Here is a 17,821-nt window from a genome sequence, read left to right on the forward strand (position 1 = left end):
AGGACCCTCATACTGGTGGATTTAGGGGAGCAGTGGGCCTCCTAGGGCAGTGCTGTCCAAGAGAAATACACCACCAGCCATATATGTCATGAAAATTTTTCTAATAGCTATGTTAAAAAAGTAAAAAACAAACGCTAAATTAATTTTAATCCTATTTAACCGAATAAATTCAAAATGTTACCATTTCAACCTGGAAACAATACATAATTATTGAGATTGTATATATATGTTTTGTATTAAGTGCCAAATCCATTGTGTATTTTACACATACAGCTCTAGAGCTATATACCATGCAAGTATAGCAGATGCCAGCCAGACACAAGGATACCGTCCTCCTTTCTTCATTTAGCGACTTTGTATGCCTAAAACTGTCCCCTGCTTCCCCTTTCTTCCTCCACGGGCAGATACTCTGATGGAAAAAAATGGCTGAAGCAGTAAAGAAGCCGCCTTTTTCCCCTCAGTCATCCCTGACCAGGGCAGTTTTCGAGGGCAGTTGAGATTTCTTGTGTGGTCACAAAGGGTTTATGCCAACCTGCACGCTTTGTACTTCTCACCATGAGGGCTCAGGCGTGATGATGGGAGCATTTCAGGTTCTAGAAGGACTGAGCCCTCTCTCGGACCCTGCAAAATCCTTTCCCGTGCCTTGTGCCCACAAGGACCGTGTGGCCTCCTTTGACGACAGCACCCCCGGAGGGGAGAGCAGCTCGGTCTGCCAAGCAAACACTTGGCATGGCTCAGATTTCCTGGACCGGATGGCGGGCCCGAGCGCAGAGGCCCGCGCGGCGCTGGCCGGGCACAGGATGCACAGCCGGGCGTGCGCATCCCGGGCATCCGCCGGCTCTCGGCCCGCGGCGCAGCTGCCGCAGATCCGCCGGGGCCGCCGCCTCCTCCGGGGTCTGGAAACGGCAGGAATCTCCCCTCCCCGGCCCCGCGTCCTCCCCTTGCAGGGGCCACGGGGCGGAGTCGCCCACCTGTCATCCGAGACGCCCCACGTGGGTCGGCACGGGTGGGGGGTGGGGGTTGAAGGGAGGGAGAAAAGGCAGAGGCGGCGAGCGAGCCAGGAGTGAGAGTGGGGAGGAGAGAGGAGCGGAGGAGACAGGGGAGCTCTCGATAGCCGCGCGGAGAGCGAGCGAAGAGCAGAGGAAGACTAAAGGGGACCTGAGGCATCCAGAGAGGAACAGGTAAGGAGAGTCAGGTGAACAGAAGGAGGGAAGCACCGGGCTGGAGAGAGTGGGGAAAGAAGAGCGGGACTGAAGCAAGGGCTGCGGATAAGGGACCAGGTAAGGCGGAAACAAGAGCAGGAGGAGAAAGATTCGAGGAGGAAGAGGAGCGGGGGAAGAACTGCGGCGGCTGCGCCTTTAAGGTTGCCAAGGCGACGGCTCTGGCCAGAGCGAGGCGCATTGACGTCAGCAGCCGAGCGCTGATTGGCTGCGGCCAGGTCGTTTCCGGTGGAGCCGCCGCGGAGCCGCTATCGCAGAGTGGAGCTGAGCTGGGAGGGAAACGCTGGAAGAGCTCAGCCGGTCGCAGCCTCGGACCCTAAGCCCCGTGCCCGCCGCCGCCCGTCCCCAGGTGAGTGGGGTGGACCGAGGGCCCCGGCGCGGCGAGCTTCGCCGCCCCGCCGCCCGTTTGGAGGCGCTGGACCGATCCAAGATGGCGCCACGGGGAGCGACCTGCAGGCGAACGGCCGCACCCCCTGCCCCTCCCTGGCCCCGGCCCGCGCCTCCCCGCAGGCCTCACGCCCCCGGCCGCGCCCCCGGCCCCGAGTCTGCACCTCCGAGGTGGCCCAGGCCGCCGGGGCGTCCGCTCGGGTGCGAGGCTTCCCGGCCGCCCCGCCCCCTCCTTCTCCGCTGCGCGCTTCCCCCACTCCGCGGCGCCCGGGCCCCCGGCCCTCGTCCGCTCTGCTCGGCCTTCGCGCCCCCGCCGCCTCCGCCCCCGCGCGCCGCGGCCTCCTCGCTCGCCCTCCCACTCTTTCTGAAGGACGGTCTCTCGATTTTACCGGAATCCGCCATCGCTTCCCCTAGCGTTTCTGGCTGATCTTGAGACCCAGCAGTTTTTGTTTTCCTCTCTGCTGTCTCCTCCGTATCATGTCCAGCAATCGCCTGCCTTCCCTCTCCTTCCCGAGATTACTCACCCCCCATCTCGCCCCCACGATGATCTTATTAGCCTGGTTCAGAAATTTCCTTTTGTCTCCTTTCACCTCCTTTCCAGATTTTTTTCTCTCTCTGGGGCCGTGGCCACCACTGTGGCCTTCCGACTAGCGTAGGATGAAGGATCGGCCTCCCTTCTTCATTTTGTGGCCTTGACTGTGGCATAAGCGAAATGAAGGGCACTTTCTTGTCCTTTATCTCGAAAATTATGCGGTACCTGTTAACCCCTCCCGCTCAGGGCAGGTGCGATGCCAAACGACTGAACTATGCGAGGGATTCCCCAGAGATTGGTCTTTTCAGCAGAGGATAGAAAGCTAACGCTTCCTCACGATGACCGCAAGGAAATGTTCCTGGCTGGTCTGAGGGGCTGCGGTCTGAATCAGCAAGTTTCTCAGTGTTTTAAATATTTCCTCGCGTGTAATCCTTTTCAAACTGAATTTTATCACAACTGAATTCCCGAGAGAAAGAATCTGAGTGTTTTCTTATGAGTAGAAACAATGCATTGGAAGTCTTAAAGTAGTCGAATAATTTTGAAGGGGAAGAAGCTAAATTATTGGGCTCTTAAAAACTACAAGTACAGAATCTAGGTACATTAGATTAAAAATATGAAGACCATGAAATTTGGCTATTCAGTGGTTTATATAGTGACTGCATTAATCTTGAGGCATTTTCGTTAACATGCTACTTTATTACCAGTGTCGTCTTTTTGGTCTTTTTAAGACATCGTTTAAGACAGAAAACCAGTTTCATCTCTTCGACCCACTGCTCATTTTTATCAGCCAAAGACCTGATCTTTGAATGATTTCTCTGATCAGTTGAATACATGTATTGATAGTCCTGAAATATGTCTGAATGTTTTGAAGCATAAAAGATCTGACTTAGTGTTTTTGGGGGCCTTCCGTGCTATTTGAAATGCAGAAAATTCTACTGAAGTGGGTTCTGAGTTCATATGTTTGACTTGGAAAAGTGGCTGATAGAAATGCATCCTAAAGTTAATGAACTTTTTTCTTGAGCGTTTATTTCTGGAATAACAGCATAATTCTTTCTCCTTGCCTCTAATTTATGTGCGTGTCAGGGAGCTACACACTTTCTCACGGTCTGTTAATTAGTCTACTCGTTATTGACCTTTGTCATGAAAGTTGTCAAAACAAAATGAGTAACAGTGTAACACACTAGCTCTTACTCGGGTATTTCTCTCTCTCCCCTTTTAAATTGAAAGTTTCACTTCGGTTTTGTGTGCATTGTATTCTGAAAAGTCGGATTAGTATTGAATTCATTTGCAGAGTGGAGGGCACCTCGATTTGAAGAGATTTTATCTTCTAATCGTAATTGCTTAGTACAGGAATTAGGAGTTGGAAGGAAAACAGTTTGTGACTCTGTCGTTAAATTACTAAACTTTAAATTCCAGGGTACGGTTAGCCTCTCATTATTATATATCTATTTATTTTGCTTCACTGGAAGGTAGTTTGAACCCTCTAAAATTCATTAAATGCAGTTTATCTATTGAATCGTCATGTAAGTTTAAAACTTAATGTTTTAACATTTTCCTGTCCAGATGAAGAAAATGCTGTGACATTTTCCTCTCCAAATCTTTTATCATTTACTTGGCAAGGGTTTTTGTTTTTGTTTTCTTTTAAGGATTTTCCCTCTTACCAGTGGGTAAGTGTGTTATCATTTAGGGCTGGAATCTGGAATAAAAGATTGCTTTTAAAACTTATCTGAGGTTCCTTATGTGTTTTCAAAATTTTTGATTATGCTAGTAGTTGGCTAAGCAGATCCTTTGCTTCAGTGGTTTGCTGGGAGACTGGAGAACACTCCCCTGGGGTAGGAGTTACAGATAGGGAATGTCAGATGTTCTTTGTTGTGCTCACTTGCTTTCACTTAGAGCACTTGTGTGCCCTTGTAATTCTCTGTCCTATTTACCATTTACACACTTCCCACATCATCGTGATTTCTTTTGCAGGGGCAGAACTGAATGAAATTCCCTCAAGGGCCTGACTCCTCAGCAGCCCGCCTCTGCAGGGGATAGTGGCTCCTACTTCCTCCCAGGAGCTGAGGTTATTGCCTCTCCCTGTTGCTGCCTGCAGAACCTAGATCCTTCAGCCGGAGCTAAATGAAACACTTCTTTGGAAGAATGCTATTTCTCCACATATTTTATTCCCTAGGCCCTATGTCCTTATTTAAAAAAAATCTACTTAGAGAAGAAAATCGTTGTGAATTTGTTAAGTCGAAGACCAAATTGGCATTTTCTGTTCATAAATAGCTTTCTCAGGCATATGTTTTTCCCTCGTAGAGCACCATGGCGTCTGGCAGCACTGAGGAGGAGCGCAGCCTCCGGGAGTGTGAGCTCTATGTCCAGAAGCACAACATTCAGGCGCTGCTCAAGGATTCTATTGTGCAGCTGTGCACTGCGCGACCCGAGAGACCCATGGCGTTCCTCAGGGAGTACTTTGAGAGGCTGGAGAAGGTAAAAATAAACGTGGGGAGATGATGAGGTGACCCTGACTGTTGTTAAATGTAATGCTGTAGAGTGTTGCTAATTTGTGTCTTTTGAAAGAAAAGGAATTCTGACCAAGTAAGACGTCTAGAATAGAATTTCAAAAAAGAAATGCAGTTAAGGCATTTGTAGTAATTTTTAACTTTGTGGTCAGTAGAATTTATCAGAAAACGGATGTGTATGCTGAGTTTCTTGGCTAACAGAGTTTGTAAACATGGTTCCTTATAACTGTTTTAATTAATAGATAAAACTGACCAGATAAGATAACTGACTAGGTACAATTGATCAGAAGTAGTGTAGCAGTTCTATCAAATGAGAAATTCTGCAGGACTGGAAAGCAGTTAATGCTTTTCTCTTCAACAAAGACAGTAAACTTTGTAAGCCTTATCCCACCTTTTAAAACCAATGTAGTGAGCCATTTGAGTCTAGCTTGTGACGGATAGGTCAGAAGTTCTGAGTTAGTAACGTCCGTTTTCCTGGAGGATGTGTCTCAGATGAATCCACTCTGGGCAGAGATATCAAGATTGATGCTTGTCAGGATTTTGCTTTATGTTCAGTTTTGGTCAGGACTTGTTTCCTCCTGAAAAAAATTAATCCAGTTTTTATTCTTTGTCGTTCATCCTCATTGCGTGTATGTGTGGCCTAAGCAGTGGCATACGCTTTTCTAAGCAAAATGCTGTTTGCGTCAAGGATGCTGTTTCAGTTAATTTCCCTCAGGAAATGGTGAAGGAGAAAGTCTGGATTGGTAAATGTTTTGAGTAGTTTGATTTGCTTCTGTAAGTCAGTGAGATAAATTTACAGATTTTCTTATGTATATTGAAGTTTGATTGGTTCATAATGATTCTAAACCAACAGGGGCCTTTCTTAGGTGTATGATCATTAATTATCTAATATGTAATAGAAATATTTGTACTATATCACACTGGTTTGGACAGTTTCTTAATCAGCATAATTTATTAGTAACAATCTGTTTATACTAAGATTTAAAAAATGTTGGGGTGGCTCATTGATCAAGCATTTTCTACTGTGTTTTTGAAAAGCTATTTGTTAAAATTGATGTTTAGTACCTTGATTAGAATAATTAAAAACAGCAACAACAAACAACTAAAGACTAACCAGTCCCTATGAATCGTAGCCTTGCTGGCTTGGAATTGTGGTAGAAAGCGCAGTTTTGTCTTATTTAAGCAATTCTAAATAGTTAGTGAAATATTGTAGAGCCAGGCTGCTGTGGGCGTTCCCTGTTTTGAAATAAAGTGCGTTCCTGGAGATCTGGTTCTGAAATGGGTCATTGTAAGGCGATCCCTCTTTCTCTTTGGACATCAGTAGAAGCCGTCAGATGGGATGAAGTTGGTGAGACATTAAGTGTGTCTCTTTTTATAGGGAGCATTGCATGCGTGGTGCTGGTTTCAGAGCCTGTGCTCTAACCGAGGGGGGAAGCAAGAAATCAAACTTTCTTTGCAGATGGGATTTTTAGATTTAATGTGCGTTGGCTTCTTTACCTCTTAATAAACATCACAGCTTAACACACTTTTTCCTGTAATTCAGAGGTCTTTGTTCACTTGCGTAATTCCTTTAGCCAGGGTTGATTATAGATATCTGGACTTTGAAGTAACTAGATTTTCAACAGGTCATTGTTCTCTACATGAGGTATTAGGTTTGTATGTCTGAAAATATGCAGTCATGTTCTTGTCACCTGCTTCCCTATGTTAACCAAGGTTCATGTTTCTGGTACCCTCAACTACTCAGTAAGAAATATGCCAAAAAAACCTCTCACAGTCAGTCCTTGAAAGCTTCTGCATTTTACTTCAGACTGTCATTTGGTATTTGAGTCATCTTTTATGCATGTATTTATTAGAACCTTGCCTGTCTGATAGATCAGAGGAATTTTAATAGCTACGACTATTGAGTGTCTCCTGTGTGCCAGGTACTGTGTGAAGCACTTTACATATATACATTCTTGTTATTTCAAATGTATGAGGTAGGTGATGACCACCATTTTACAGAGGTAGCAGGTAAAACTAAGAGAACTTAAGGAACTCGACTGTGGTCATGGAGTGTAGTTAGCCTGTGTTGCAGCAGCATACCACCCCCAAATTTCAGTGGCTGACTACAAAAGCCTTATTCCTCAGTCATTGGAGGCTCTTCTGGCCTCAGCCCGTCTTGTCTTCTTGACTCCATATGACTTGTTCTGGGGCTGAGTGGAAGGAGTAGGCACTATGTGCATCATGCTGTTCTCAAGGCAGGGAAGGATCAGGTGCTCAAGGCGGACAGAGCCAAACCATACAAGCAGACATAGTATGGCGTGTCCATTTAGGTTCCGTGGCCAAAGCAGGTCATATGGCCAAGCCCCAAGTCAGTGGGGTGGGAAGTTTACTTAGCCTAGAGGGAAGAGTGGAATAAGGGCAGGGAGGGAACAAGTAATTGTTGGAAACATGTTAAGTAAGTGAGGGGGACAGAATCTGAACTTAAAACTCTAGAGCATAATGCTGTTAAACAGTAAGTAGACTGGGAAGGGTTTTCGGTTTTTTTTGGTTTTTGTTTTAATGAGAGAGAACTAAGAGGGAGGAGACTGACAGCAGAATCACAATAGCAAGAAAAAGGATTAAAAAATGTATCATAATACATATTCGAAATCCATGATCTCAATAATGGCTCTGAGTTGTTAAGATTAGGTTATATCTGTTTGCTGTTAAAGACCAGAACCCATGAAACATTGTTAAAATTGAAATGCTTTTGGTACTTCAAAATTATCTTAAAAATTTAGTTGGATAGAATACAGTTCTAAATGCGATGTCATTTGTGAATTTCTTTTGAAATTTTTGTGAAATGCCACTGACAAGTTTGGGGGTAGAATTTGTGTTTTCATTTGTACTCTTAAACTTCGAACTTTGAGGAATCTTCAGTTTTAAAGTTCTGTGTTAATATGGAGTGGGAAAACCTTACTCATTATTGGAATTACTAGAATGAAAATTAGTGCATTTTCTAAAAAATATATATATATTTTAAATTGGTTACAAATTTGCACATGCTTCAAAATTCTGCAGGTACAAAAAGGTATAACAATAAAAAGTTTTCTTCCCACTCCTCCTGTTCCTTGAATGCAGGCTGTATTCTACAGATAATGTATGGAAATTTACAGGCAAATTCATATATCAGAGAGCTTTCTGGTCTTTTCCAGTATGTGCATGGCGTTCCGTTGTATTGCTATGCTGTAATTTATTTAATCACCATTTTGATTGCTTCCAGTGTTTTACTATTAAAAACAATGATATGTTATGAATAACGTTGTATATAGGTAATTTTACCTATATGCACATCTTAGAATAAATTCCTGGAAGTAGAATTACTAGATTATTCAGCCGAGGTAAATTCATTTGTAATTAAATATACAAATATATTAAAGGTTTTTTTGTTATATTTTTTATTGTGTTTTTTTCTTAGTTGAAAATGAGCAAATCCAGAGAAATGAGGAAAATAAAGCCAACCCCTCCCTCCAAAAAAGAAAAAAAAATCAGGCATGGTTCTAATAGAAATAATACTTCTAATACCTTGATGGTTATCGCTTTAGACTTTTTCTTGCTACATATATATAGTTCTTTTATTTGTCTTGATGCCAAAAGCCAAGCTGAGTACCATGCAGGAGAAAAAGTAGGCATCTCTTTAATTTTTTATCAAAAAACTTTCTGAAATAATCAGTAAATGCTAAAAATTTGTTTAGATTTGAAAGATGGTTTAGAAAAATAATGGAGAATGAATCACATGAATGAGAAAGTAGTAGATAACATGTTCTTGTTTTTTTCCTCTTTGTTTTACGTTGGGCATAACAACTCATTTTTTACTGCAGACCTGAGAGGAATTTCTTTTTAAGGCCCTAGATCTGAAAAATAAGAATGTTAAAATGTTCATTCAGTTTTTGTAGAATTGGTTTAATAAGTTTTTAAAAGCAGATAAAGTTTTTCTTGTTTTAACTTGAAGTGTCAACCCTGATAGTAATAAAGAATACTTTTAGGTCTGCTGGGAGAAGTATTGTCAGATCTGAACTTATTTGAATTCTTGGTGACTGTCACATTGTTTCATTATTTATGTCTGAGACTCCAGCTAGAGTATGAATTGCACAGGCACAGGACTCTCTCCTGTTGGTTTTCATATTCTCCTTGCTTAGGGTAGGCTTGGCGTGGCAGATCCAGAGAATATTTCCTCCATTAATGAAATAGCCCAGTAGTCCAGACATTCTTGAAGCTCTCTGCTGTGCCTGAGTGGTTATTCCTAAATCACCTTCTTTTGGGGAGCAGAGAGTCTCATGCTATCTGTAACAGCATACAAAAAAATCTCAGTCCCCAGGATTCTATTTTGCAGTTTATTACTGTTGTGTGCAATGTAAATTGTTTTCCATGTATTATTATATTGAGTATCTGATTTTTTACTTGCATGTTATGTGTCCTTGTACTAATGGTTTTTGTTCATTAATAAGTGTAATATCTATTATCTGTTACTGTCCTTCAGAGTGTTTCTTTGCAAATTTGTTTCTCCCATTTTTTCCTCTTTGGAATTGGCCTTTTCCTCTTAACTTTTACATTGGTAATAGAGGAAGAGATGTGAAGTGACTGAGATGGACTGTCATTGGAATATGAGAATACCAACTTTAGATGCTGAGGGAGCTCATTTTGTAAACCTATAATTTTTTTCAGGAGGAGGCAAAACAGATTCAGAATCTGCAGAAAGCAGGCACCCGTGCAGACTCAAGGGAGGATGAAATCTCTCCTCCTCCACCCAACCCAGTGGTTAAGGGCCGGAGGCGACGAGGTGCTATCAGTGCTGAAGTCTACACGGAGGAAGATGCTGCATCCTACGTTAGAAAGGTTGGTATCCAAACACTGGGGAAATGTTTTCGGGACTCATGCGGTAGTCATCTCGTCGCCTTGGATGAGTGCATGCACTGTTTTGAATGGTTACACAAACAGGATGGCTCAGACTCCGTCCTGTACAGTTCTTGGGTACCACGGAGCAGGTTTCTGTAGTAACATGCTATCAGAGGAAGTAACTTAATAGTGAGTATAAAACAGTGCATAATTGCATTTGGGGGTTTTCTTTTCCATGTTGTTGTTTTGCAGTAGAAGAAGCAGGCGGTACTCCTTTTTCTCTTGAATCCTAGTGTCAATTTTTTGACATCCTGTAATTCACGTTGTAACTTTTAACCTTTAATCCTATAAACTTCATTCATCCTAATTGGCTCTTCCTTAGAACCAGCTTGCCATTTTGAATTATGCTATTAGCCTGAGGGGGAAGAGAATTGTCCCGGCAAAGGGCTTGTTGGGCCAGCCCTGATGGTCTAGTGGTTAAAGTTCAGGGCCTGGGTTCACTTCCTGGTCATGGAGCCACACCACCCTTCTGGCAGTTGCCATGCTATGGTGGTGGCTCACACAGAAGAACTGGAAGGACTTACAACTAAGATATACAACCATGCACTCAGGGGCTTTGGGGACAAAAGGAGAAAAAAAAGGAAAATTGGCAACAGATGTTACTTCAGGGCAAATCCTTCTCTGCCAAAAAAATAAAAAAGAATAAAGATTAAAAATGACTGTCATAAAATGCTTAGTTTTGCTTCAGAATAATGACCTTGGTCAAGGTGTTTTTGATTTACTTCTTTAGTTGTTGACTAGGAATCAAATACCAGCCTTTAAATACAGGTCTGGTTGTAGGCAAAGGGATTAGTCAGTCAATATTTGTTGAGTTCTTTGTAGATCAAAGATAGTACAAGTGTGTTGTGTTGAAAATATTTAACTCAAAGCAGTTTTGTTTAAATACATTAATGTAACTTGACATTTAATTGAATTGCAGATTCCAAACATGAAATGTTTTTGGTTTATGGATTGTCATTTGATCTTCTGTTCTTTTCCAGGTTATACCAAAAGATTATAAGACAATGGCTGCTTTAGCCAAAGCCATTGAAAAGAATGTGCTGTTTTCACATCTTGATGATAATGAGAGGAGGTAGGTACCGGTTCTGTGTTATACTGTTTTTCCAGTATGGCCGTGGTCCCAATCTGGTCTCATCGTTGTTGCAAGTTTTAAGGCTCTGACTAATCGTTCACCTGATGACGATCCACACTGAAAATCTGGGAGCTTTAATTCTAAGGTAAATGTTTGAAATCTGTAAAAGAGGCTCATGAAATGTAACACGGGCCCTTTTCTCCCTTGCAGTGATATTTTTGATGCTATGTTTCCTGTTTCCTTTATTGCTGGAGAGACTGTCATTCAGCAAGGTAAGGGCTGCTGCTTCTCTGGCATGCAGTATTATTATGGGAGAGGAAACTGTAGGATTTTTTTTGTTTTTGAGGAAGTTTAGCCCTGAGCTAACACTTGCTGCCAGTTTGCCTCTTTTTTGCTGAGGAACTTTGGCCCTGAGCTAACATCCATGCCCATCTTCCTCTACTTTATATATGGGACACCTACCACAGTGTGGCTTGACAAGCGGTGCATAGGTCTGCACCCGGGATCCAAACTGGTGAACCCTGGGGGGCCGAAGCAGAATGTGCAAACTTAACTGCTGGGCCATGGGGTCAGCCCCAGATTTTTTTTATTGAGGTTTGTTTTCCCCTTTCAGCCTACATTTTCCTTCTGTTATACTGTTGGATTTTCCTTTTTTTTTTTTTAAAGTAAAATCCTTGGAGCTGAAAGGTACTCTCTCTCTAAGGGACTAATACGTCCCTAACATCAATACAGTTTTGTTTATAGTAACTCTTAAAGGAAATTCCTGCGTTTTTATTTTCAATATTGTATGTAATGTGAGAACCATGTGTATTTCGTATATCTTTTACATTGATTATTAACCATTTATAAAGTAGGAAATAAGCAAAGCACTTAGATTCTTCATTGTATAGCCCATCTATTTATGAGGTTCTGTGCCTTCTGCTGATTCTTACCTCGTTGTCTACGAAGACTAACGTGGATCTAATCTTTTGGGTAACCCCCCTTTTTGCCTTCTTCACTCTTGATATTTTCATGGGTCTTCATGATCCATATATTCCTCTATTTAGTGACAGTCTGATACTTTGTTGCTTACTATTTGAGTTGTTTCTTGTCTGGTGTTATAGGTGATGTAGCAGTTAGTACCTTGTACACATGTGGCTTTGTTTTGTTTTTCAGAGGTATTCTTCACTATGAGATGACTAAAAAATTGATCAGTCTGATGACTTTCAAAATATATTGCTGGATTTTTTTTCTGAAAGATTATGTTAATTTATAACATACTCTTCCCTCACAGCACTTCTATAAAATAAGTTTATTATTTTACATTCTTTTGGTAGTTTTGATTTGTGTTAATTTTATTAATATGCTTCTAACTTTTTTTACTCTCCTCTCTTTTAGGTGATGAAGGAGATAACTTCTATGTGATTGATCAAGGGGAGATGGATGTAAGATTTAATAATAGCAGAAATATGTTGATAATTTTAAAAGTCAGTGTACTGATATTTATTATTTCTAGGAGTTTCTGAAGTGCTATCAGAGCCCTTGTATGTCAAATTCCATTACCACCTTTTGCCAGATATTTTAATGACAGGGAAACTTTTTTTTAAAAGTAATTTCTTTAGCCATACATATTGTTAAAAACTTTTGCTGGAGTAGTGATTAAGGTGTGCATGTATGCTGTGGAGTAAAACAGATGTGAGGGAGAGTCTTGACCCAACCATTAGCTATGAGACTTGGTACAGCTTTCTTGATGCTGTAAGTTTTGTTTACAAATGAAATGGGGATAATAATAGCATTGTTCTCATAGGATTATTAGGAAACTCAGTGCCTTATGCAGGTAAAATGCTTAGCACAGTGCTCTGTAAATGTATATGGTTGTTGTTAATGCTTAGTTCACCCTTTTTGCCCTGATCATCCTTACAGAGTACCTTTTTCTTATCAGATATTAAACCAGGTAAATCACAGACACTCTGAACTTATTTAACTCATTGTCAGAAGTCAGCTATTTTGCAGTGTACTGAAAACGTAATAGATTCTTTGTTTTTAAACAAAGTTCAGGATTCTGACCCTTTAAAAATGTTTGAGGGTTTTTAATACACGTATTTGTGTATGTAGAAAAAACCAATTCTCTTATGTCACTTGCATTTTAGGTCTATGTCAATAATGAATGGGCAACCAGTGTTGGGGAAGGAGGGAGCTTTGGAGAACTTGCTTTGATTTATGGAACACCGAGGGCAGCCACTGTCAAGGCAAAGACAAATGTGAAATTGTGGGGCATCGACCGAGACAGCTATAGAAGAATCCTTATGGTAAGACACCATGGTTTTTGGAGTGTGATTTGGAATTCCAGTCTGTGACGCTAATGTTTGAAGAACAGCACCAAATTAAAATGATAATATTTCTTGCTTTTAGTGATTGAATGCTTTGCATTAAGTCCAGTGTAGCACATTTTATTATGCCATTTGAGATAGTGATCTTTTAGAACAAAGATTTGGCCAGAAATAACGTGGGAAACAAATGTGGCCTGTATGTAATGGTCAGCTCATATTTGGCAGTCTCTCCATTTGCTCATAGGCACATCTTCACTTACCTAATTGTTGCACATCACAGATAGCCTGATAGGTACTGCTTCTAAGTGCATAAAGTTATTTAAGGCCATTCAGAAGCAGCTTCCCTAAACTGAAAGTGAGTTATCAGTGATGCACATGTCATGTCCCCTCCCAGTAAACGAATAAACAAAATAATAAAACCATTGGAACATTCTGCTCTTAAAGTCAGACTTTTTGAGAACTTTGTGACAGATTTATAGAGTAGCTTTGGATGTTTACGTTCCAGCTAATGGCATTAGTCATCTTGAATGATTTTCTTAAATTTTTGCAGTGCATGTCTGGTGATTTGATACTATGCAGTTGGATGTACTTTGAAAATTTTCTGTATTTGGGGGGGTGTGTGTATGCATGTATGTATAAAAATATTTATAAGTATATAAATTGCCAAGGCAGTTTACTTTGTAAGGCATGTTTACTATAGAGGACTGTGTGTTTCTCCCTCTCTTTCCCCCGTATATATTTAATTAACTTTGTGGATATGACAACTTGGTTAAGTTTGGGGCTTTGGCACTTTTTTTTGTTTTTATTTTTGGGTCTTGTGGTAGCAGTTATATTTCTTTAGTGGAGGATTGGGGTGGTGGGGCAGGACCCCAGGCTGGAAAAATATTCAGCTGGAAATACATATTCAGCTATAATCACATATATATTACTGGGTTGTTTTTTTTTTTTTGAGAACTGATCATTTGCTTATTTGACATTTCACTAATTGGTGCTAGGACCCTTCTTTGGCCATATACCTTGTATTCCTTTTAGGAGTTGGTAAGAGCTTTTTATTGAGCTGAAGAGAGGGCCTTACCATCTTCAAATGAAGAAAAGTAATCACATATTAAGAAGCAGCAGCAGCAGCAGCAAGCTTTGACTTCTCTTTTTTTTATTTACTTGAAACTTAATATTTATTATTTCACAACATTATGTGATAAGTACACATTTTTGAGAGATGATTTTTGTTACTTTTTTCATTTTTAGGGAAGCACACTGAGAAAGCGGAAGATGTATGAGGAGTTTCTTAGTAAAGTGTCTATTTTAGGTAAGTTTTGGAAAACTGCATGGAGAATTGTTAAATTGAAGTGTTAACGATAGTTAAGGAAACTCTATTGTATTTCATAAAAACTGCTCTAGTTATCACCTCATCGTCTTTTTGTTAACAGTAGTGAAAACACATGGAATTTTTATTTGATAGAGTTGAAGTTTGACTAAGTTAGAAATAATTTTCAAGTGTGTTGAATTTGCCTAGTATATGACAGATGTCTTAATTAGAAATGATTGGACCTGGGAAAAGCTTTCTGGAATCATGTGCTATTCATTCCTCCTGGAGAGAGCAAAAGGCTAGAAGTGTCCTTCTTTTGACTATGGACAGTCACAGTTATTCACCCTGTGACTTCTGTCTTTCTTGCTCCATCAGTGAGTTTATTGGTTTATGAAAATGAGTATTTCCAGGAGTGCATTTCCTCTGTAGAAAGATCAGGTGTCATTTGCTGCTTCCTCTGAAAAAATGCCACAAGTTTTTTGAAATTTAGAACAAAGCAGATTAATTGGAGATATTTCTATATGTTTTATTATGTGGAGTTAGAGACATTGTTACAACCTGTTCTTCATTGGGAGGGGAAATGGCAATTTTTTTTTTTTAAGATTTTATTTTTTCCCTTTTTCTCCCCAAAGCCCCCCGGTACATAGTTGTATATTCTTAGTTGTGAGTTCTTCTAGTTGTGGCACGTGGGATGCCACCTCGGTGTGACTCCATGAGCGGTGCCATGTACGCACCCAGGATTCGAACTGACGAAACACTTGGGCCGCCTGCAGCGGAGCGCGTGAACTTAACCACTTGGCCACGGGGCCGGCCCCAGAAATGGCAATTTTTATAAGATAATAGTCCTCTGCCATTGTTTTGTTTTAGTGAATTGACTTTTCCCCCTTTATTTGTCCTTTCTCTAAAATGGTTACTTTTGTTTAGTGTCTTGGGTGCTCATTTGGCGTTTGGGAACAAAAGTTATTTTCTATTTTTCTTGTGGGTTTCATAAATAAATTCCATTCATAGATCAGTTATTTCTCCGAACGTCTGGAATAATATGGATGGTGACACTGTTACTTTTGGGCCCTGTAATTGTAGGTTTGGTTTGCATTGATGATAGTCTTTAGGAGTACTTAACAATTGCATTTTTTTATTCGTTTACCGTTGGGTACAGTTGGTATAAATTAACCTGGCCACTGGGCTACTGAAGTGAGGATCAAAGGGTTATCGTGGATAGTAGGAGGATCTTGCTGAGACTAGAGGTAATTGAAGAAAGGTGCCGTGTTTAATCTGAGACACTGCTAGAGTATTGAATTGGCATGGCTAGTTGGTTGACTGTCTTTATACTTTTTGTTTTGGCATTTTTAGCAACACCAAATAACGTAGAGAAATTCTTTTGATTCTTGCCTTCCAGAATCTCTGGACAAGTGGGAACGTCTCACGGTAGCCGATGCATTGGAACCGGTCCAGTTTGAAGATGGGCAGAAGATTGTGGTGCAGGGAGAACCAGGGGATGAGTTCTTCATTATTTTAGAGGTAAAGAACTCTGCATTTGATACTTTAAAAAGTTGTACATCGTAAGAGAGAAAAAGGGGGTAATTCTGATGTATAGCTTTAGTTTTTTTTTTTTTTTTAAAGATTTTATTTTTTCCTTTTTCTCCCCAAAGCCCCCTGGTACATAGTTGTGTATTCTTCGTTGTGGGTTCTCCTAGTTGTGGCATGTGGGAGGCTGCCTCAGCGTGGTCTGATGAGCAGTGCCATGTCCGCGCCCAGGATTCGAACCAACGAAACACTGGGCCGCCTGCAGTGGAGCGCGCGAACTTAACCACTCGGCCACGGGGCCAGCCCCTATAGCTTTAGTTTTTAAAAATACGTGACAGTTTTATTTAAAAATTGTGTTTCACTTTGAACTACTGTTGTTTGGTTTTTTGCCAGGCCACCACATTTTAAATGAGTTTGAGTCTGAATTCTGGAAGGGCTATTCATGAAATGAAAGCCAAATTTTGACCTACTCAAATTAATTAAAATTAATCCTTATCATGCAAGCCAGACAAAACTCAACCATTTAGCATAACAAACTATTATGGTTCTGCACCATCCTTGTTAAAATCATGTGTTTTAGGCTGTTTGGCAAACAGGACCAAAGGTGATTATTTAAATTCTAAAAGTTACTATGTTTTATATCTTCACAGTCTATGGAAATATATAGCAGATACTTTTATCTGCTATGCAGACTCAAATAGCAGATTTTTTGTGAATGAGGCTCAGTAGATGCTCATTGGTTTTATTTAAACCGGGGATCATGGGACTCTTTCTGTAAAGGGCCAGATGGTAAGTAATTTAGGCTTTATGAGCTGTAGGGTTTCTGTGCTGAAGACTCACTTCTGTGGTCATAGTACAAAAGCAGCCATAGACAGTGTGTAAATAGTGTGGTGTTCCTATAGGATTTTATTTACAAAAACAAGGCAGTGAGCTTGGATTTGGCTCTCCAGCTGAAGTTTGACGAGTCTGAACTCTTTAAGTACCTTGGCTTGATGAGAAGAACCCATAATGGGCTGCTGGGTAAATAGGAATTGAAGCTCATGTAGTGACTCGTTTCAGTCACCTTTTGTCATATGGACACAGAGGATTTGAAATAACTGCCGAATACTTTTTTTTTTGCAAAGTAGCTAAAATTGCATAGGATATTTAAAATGCCATCCCTGGATTTGAAAGTATTTATTTATTAGTTTTTTGCTGATTTTATCATAGGGTTCTGCTGCTGTGCTGCAGCGTCGGTCAGAAAATGAAGAGTTTGTTGAAGTGGGAAGATTGGGGCCTTCTGATTACTTTGGTATGTGGATTTCCTTACAGTAAATACATAGTTGCTTTAAGTCACCTCTCTGTGAGATATTGTCGTCTTCCATAATTTTGTCTTTTCTTCTGAATTTTGTTTTTTAATTGCCATCATTTTTGGCTCTCAGAGAAATAGTGTGAGATTTTGACCTCTACTCGGTTAATAATTAAGTTATTGATTGTCTCATATCTGAGTTGTTGTTTCTTCCGAAGTGTAGATGTGATTGGCCTGTACTAAGTTGTTAAGAGGAATCAAGACTTATGTTCTCTTTTTTTCTCAGGAGGGCACCTCCAAAACAGCGTTTCCCACAGAGTTAGCCAACTCTTACCCTTCTCCTTTCCCTTCTCCAGGTGAAATTGCACTACTGATGAATCGTCCTCGTGCTGCCACGGTGGTCGCTCGTGGCCCTTTGAAGTGTGTTAAGCTGGACCGACCTAGATTTGAACGTGTTCTTGGCCCGTGCTCAGATATCCTCAAACGAAACATCCAGCAGTACAACAGTTTCGTGTCACTGTCTGTCTAAAGTCTGCCTCCTGTGCCTCCCCTTTCTCCTCTCCCCAGTCCATGCTTCACTCATGCAGACTGCTTTATTTTCTCTATTTGCAGCGCCACGTGGCCACTGGCATCGCAGCTTCTTGTCTGTTTATATTAAAAGTTGCTTTTATTGCACCGTTTTTAATTTGGAGCATTAACTAAATGCTCATACACAGTTAAATAAATAGAAAGAGTTCTCTGGAGACTTTGCTGTTACTG

At 40.9% G+C, this 17,821-nt stretch overlaps 1 protein-coding gene across 2 annotated transcripts; it reads left to right on the forward strand.

Moving 5' to 3' along the window:
• The first annotated feature begins 1,046 nt into the window (after window positions 1-1,046).
• On the forward strand, window positions 1,047-17,805 carry PRKAR1A (protein kinase cAMP-dependent type I regulatory subunit alpha). 2 transcript variants are annotated; one of them, XM_046676252.1, is made up of 11 exons: window positions 1,047-1,181; window positions 4,441-4,614; window positions 9,333-9,503; window positions 10,544-10,635; window positions 10,846-10,907; window positions 12,013-12,059; window positions 12,765-12,923; window positions 14,190-14,250; window positions 15,647-15,768; window positions 16,984-17,065; window positions 17,419-17,805. In XM_046676252.1, the coding sequence occupies exons 2-11, from the start codon at window positions 4,447-4,449 to the stop codon at window positions 17,589-17,591; spliced, it is 1,137 nt and encodes a 378-aa protein (XP_046532208.1). In that variant the 5' UTR covers window positions 1,047-1,181; window positions 4,441-4,446; the 3' UTR covers window positions 17,592-17,805. The 2 variants fall into 2 exon arrangements, with proteins under 2 accessions (XP_046532208.1, XP_046532207.1); XM_046676251.1 differs by lacking the exon at window positions 1,047-1,181 and adding an exon at window positions 1,369-1,569.
• Window positions 17,806-17,821: the final 16 nt, after the last annotated feature.

This window comes from Equus quagga, chromosome 11 (genome assembly GCF_021613505.1).
Source record: "Equus quagga isolate Etosha38 chromosome 11, UCLA_HA_Equagga_1.0, whole genome shotgun sequence".
Lineage (NCBI taxonomy): Eukaryota > Metazoa > Chordata > Mammalia > Perissodactyla > Equidae > Equus > Equus quagga.